The sequence below is a fragment of the Galeopterus variegatus genome, unplaced genomic scaffold (genome assembly GCF_000696425.1).
Source record: "Galeopterus variegatus unplaced genomic scaffold, G_variegatus-3.0.2 Scaffold7549, whole genome shotgun sequence".
NCBI lineage: Eukaryota > Metazoa > Chordata > Mammalia > Dermoptera > Cynocephalidae > Galeopterus > Galeopterus variegatus.
In genome coordinates, this window is record NW_007733660.1 from 89,106 (window position 1) to 91,833 (window position 2,728).

The 2,728-nt window shown below is 35.6% G+C and overlaps 1 protein-coding gene across 1 annotated transcript in view; it reads left to right on the forward strand.

The window, feature by feature from the left end:
* Positions 1-1,804, forward strand: part of LOC103607573 (hyaluronidase-1-like) — a 13,577-nt gene extending 11,773 nt beyond the window's left edge. Inside the window, 3 exon segments of the mRNA XM_008592065.1 lie at positions 1,357-1,474; positions 1,477-1,761; positions 1,764-1,804. Coding sequence (XP_008590287.1) covers positions 1,357-1,474; positions 1,477-1,761; positions 1,764-1,804 — 444 coding nt within the window.
* The last annotated feature ends 924 nt before the right edge of the window (positions 1,805-2,728 follow it).

Sequence of the window (2,728 nt, forward strand, 5' to 3'; positions counted from 1 at the left end):
CTATTTCCCAAAATGCTACCTTGTTCAACCACTGGTCATTATGAGCTTTATTCTGCTTTGTAACTTTCCACCTGAACTTCCCAAGTCTTTCCTGGATGGATGCACAGTTCTGGGGACTCCTCTCATTGAAAAATATGCCACTGCTATAAATTAATTGGTTTTTAACTATGCATTAGTGCTGATATTGATAAAATAATTGAACTGCTAGTAGAAAACTCAATGTATATTATTAACGACTCTACTAGGATTTTCCCAGGGTTCTTCCTATATGGGTCAAGGCAGGCATTTATCAAGATTCCAGCCAGACTCTTTTAGCTTAGCTGATGATATCATTTCACTAAGGTTTGCCCATCTCAGCAGCACAGTGTGATCATTAACAGTTAGGAATGTGTCCTAGTGTTTGTTAAAGCCCAGTGTTGTGGACACATCAATGAAACACCTAATGGTAGACTTGTGGGAGGACAGACCTACCTATTATCATTGTATCCTATATCCTTGCATTTGGTTGTAAATAATGATCTTTTATATCCTACCTTCTATAAACTGGCTCATAGTTAAATATAGTATATTTATATTTTAAATACTGAATAGCAGCTAAAAGGAAAAAGCTGGGTTACATGAATCAACACGAAAAATAATCTAAAAAATGTGAAGTGTAAAAAGCAAGTTGTAGAAAATATATCCCACATGATATACATTTATATGAATGTTTAAAAAACACAAAATAATTCTACATACTGTATATAATTACATATATACACACATATATGGGGGTATTTCAAAAAGTTCATGGAAATATTTATATTATCTTTTAATTCTATTTTTCCACAAAGCTTTTGAAGTACCCTCACATATAATAAAGTTATAGAAACATGGATGAAAAGACTACTGACCAGCTTTAGGAGAATTGTCATCTCTACACAGGTTAGAAGAAAAATAGGATGACTTGGCAATTTTAGAAAAATCTGACCTAATGTTATCATATATTGAATATCAGCACCAAAAATGTTTCACAATTAAAGTTAAATTTTTAGAAGTCATTCTATATTAATGATTACTTTTTGAAAGCATTATTACAATTTTTCTTTTACACTTGGGAATAGTCTCTAGTGGGAAAATGTGGGATCATCTTCTCCTGGAAATGACATGAAATTGTTTGGTCATAGTCTCTCCTAATCAAAGGCATGGCTCATCACTCGACTTTATAAAGATTTAGTCCCTCATTAAAATGATTATGCCATTGAAATGCTCTTCCTCTTTAGCCTTACAAAATACAGAACTTCAGGTAGTAATGACACCTAGATAATGGAATCACATTTTGTGAGTGTTTTAAGTAGACCTCTATTTTCCCTACAGGAGACCTGCTTATCTGTGCAACAGTCTATTCAAGGGCCATTGGGCCATTATGCTGTTAATGTGACATCTGCAGCCAAGCTCTGCAGTCAAAGTCTATGTAACGATCATGGAAGATGTGTTCAAAAACACCTGAATCCTCCTCCTATCTGCATATGCCTGAAAGCAGCGGCAAGAAATATGTCCAAAACAAGAGCTTTAGTTTCATCATTTCTGAAAACAACCAAGTGAAGACAATAATGGACATGAAGAAGGGATTTGAGTGTCACTGCTATTACGGCTGGCATGGACAGTCTTGCAACCATCAGTCTTCTGATTTCTTGAGAGGGAAGAATGAGGCTCCTACTACTAAATTTAACTTCTCAGTTTTTCTCAGTATGAGCTTATCTGTGATTCTGCTGAATTTTTTTTTTACCCTTACTACAATGTCAATTTTTCCTTGCAATGGTGAAGAGTAGAAAATGCTGATTTATTTTCTTTAATTAAAGCCTCTCCTAAAATATGTATTGGCTTTACAGTAAAACAAACAAGCAAACTAACAACAAAAAAGTAATCATTGACTTCATTTGTTAATAGAGCAATTATTTATTGGGCGCTTACTTCATGCTAGGCAGTAGAGGTAAGGCAGTAAGGAGGTGAATATACCTGTCGCTGGGAGCTTCAATTCTTGTGGGGAAATGAACAATAATAAACAAAGAATAAATAAGCAAATATATATCTGGTGATGATAAGTGCTATAGAGAATAATAAAGCAGGGTAAAGGGATTAGGTAACATGAGAGAGCACTGGAAATTTTATATGAGATGCTCAAGTAAGACCTCTCTGAGGAGATGATCTGAAGGCAGGAGAGGAAGGTCACAAATTCAAGGGTACTTCAAAAAGTTCATGGAAAGATTTGTATTATCTTTTAATTCTATTTCTTGAAGTACCCTCGTATATCTGGGATACAGCATTCTTGGAATAGGGAACAACACACGCAAAAGCAAATAGCTGTCTGCCTCCAGGAACTGGGAATCCCTAAGTAATACATGACCTGACCTCAGGATATAAAGTTATTTCTCAAAGGAAGATATATGAATGGCCAACAGACACATGAAAAAATGCTCAACATCACTCAGCATGCGGGAAATGCACATCAAAACCACACTGAGATACCATCTCGCTCCTTTTAGGATGGCTAATATCCAAAAGACTGAGAATGATAAATGCTGGTGAGGTTGCAGAGAAAAAGGAACTCTCATGCATTGTTGGTGGGAATGCAAAATGGTGCAGCCTCTGTGGAAAATGTTATGGAGGTTCCTCAAACAATTACAGGTAGATCTAACATATGACCCAGGTATTCCACTGTTGAGAAAGAAATCCAGAGGAATGGAAA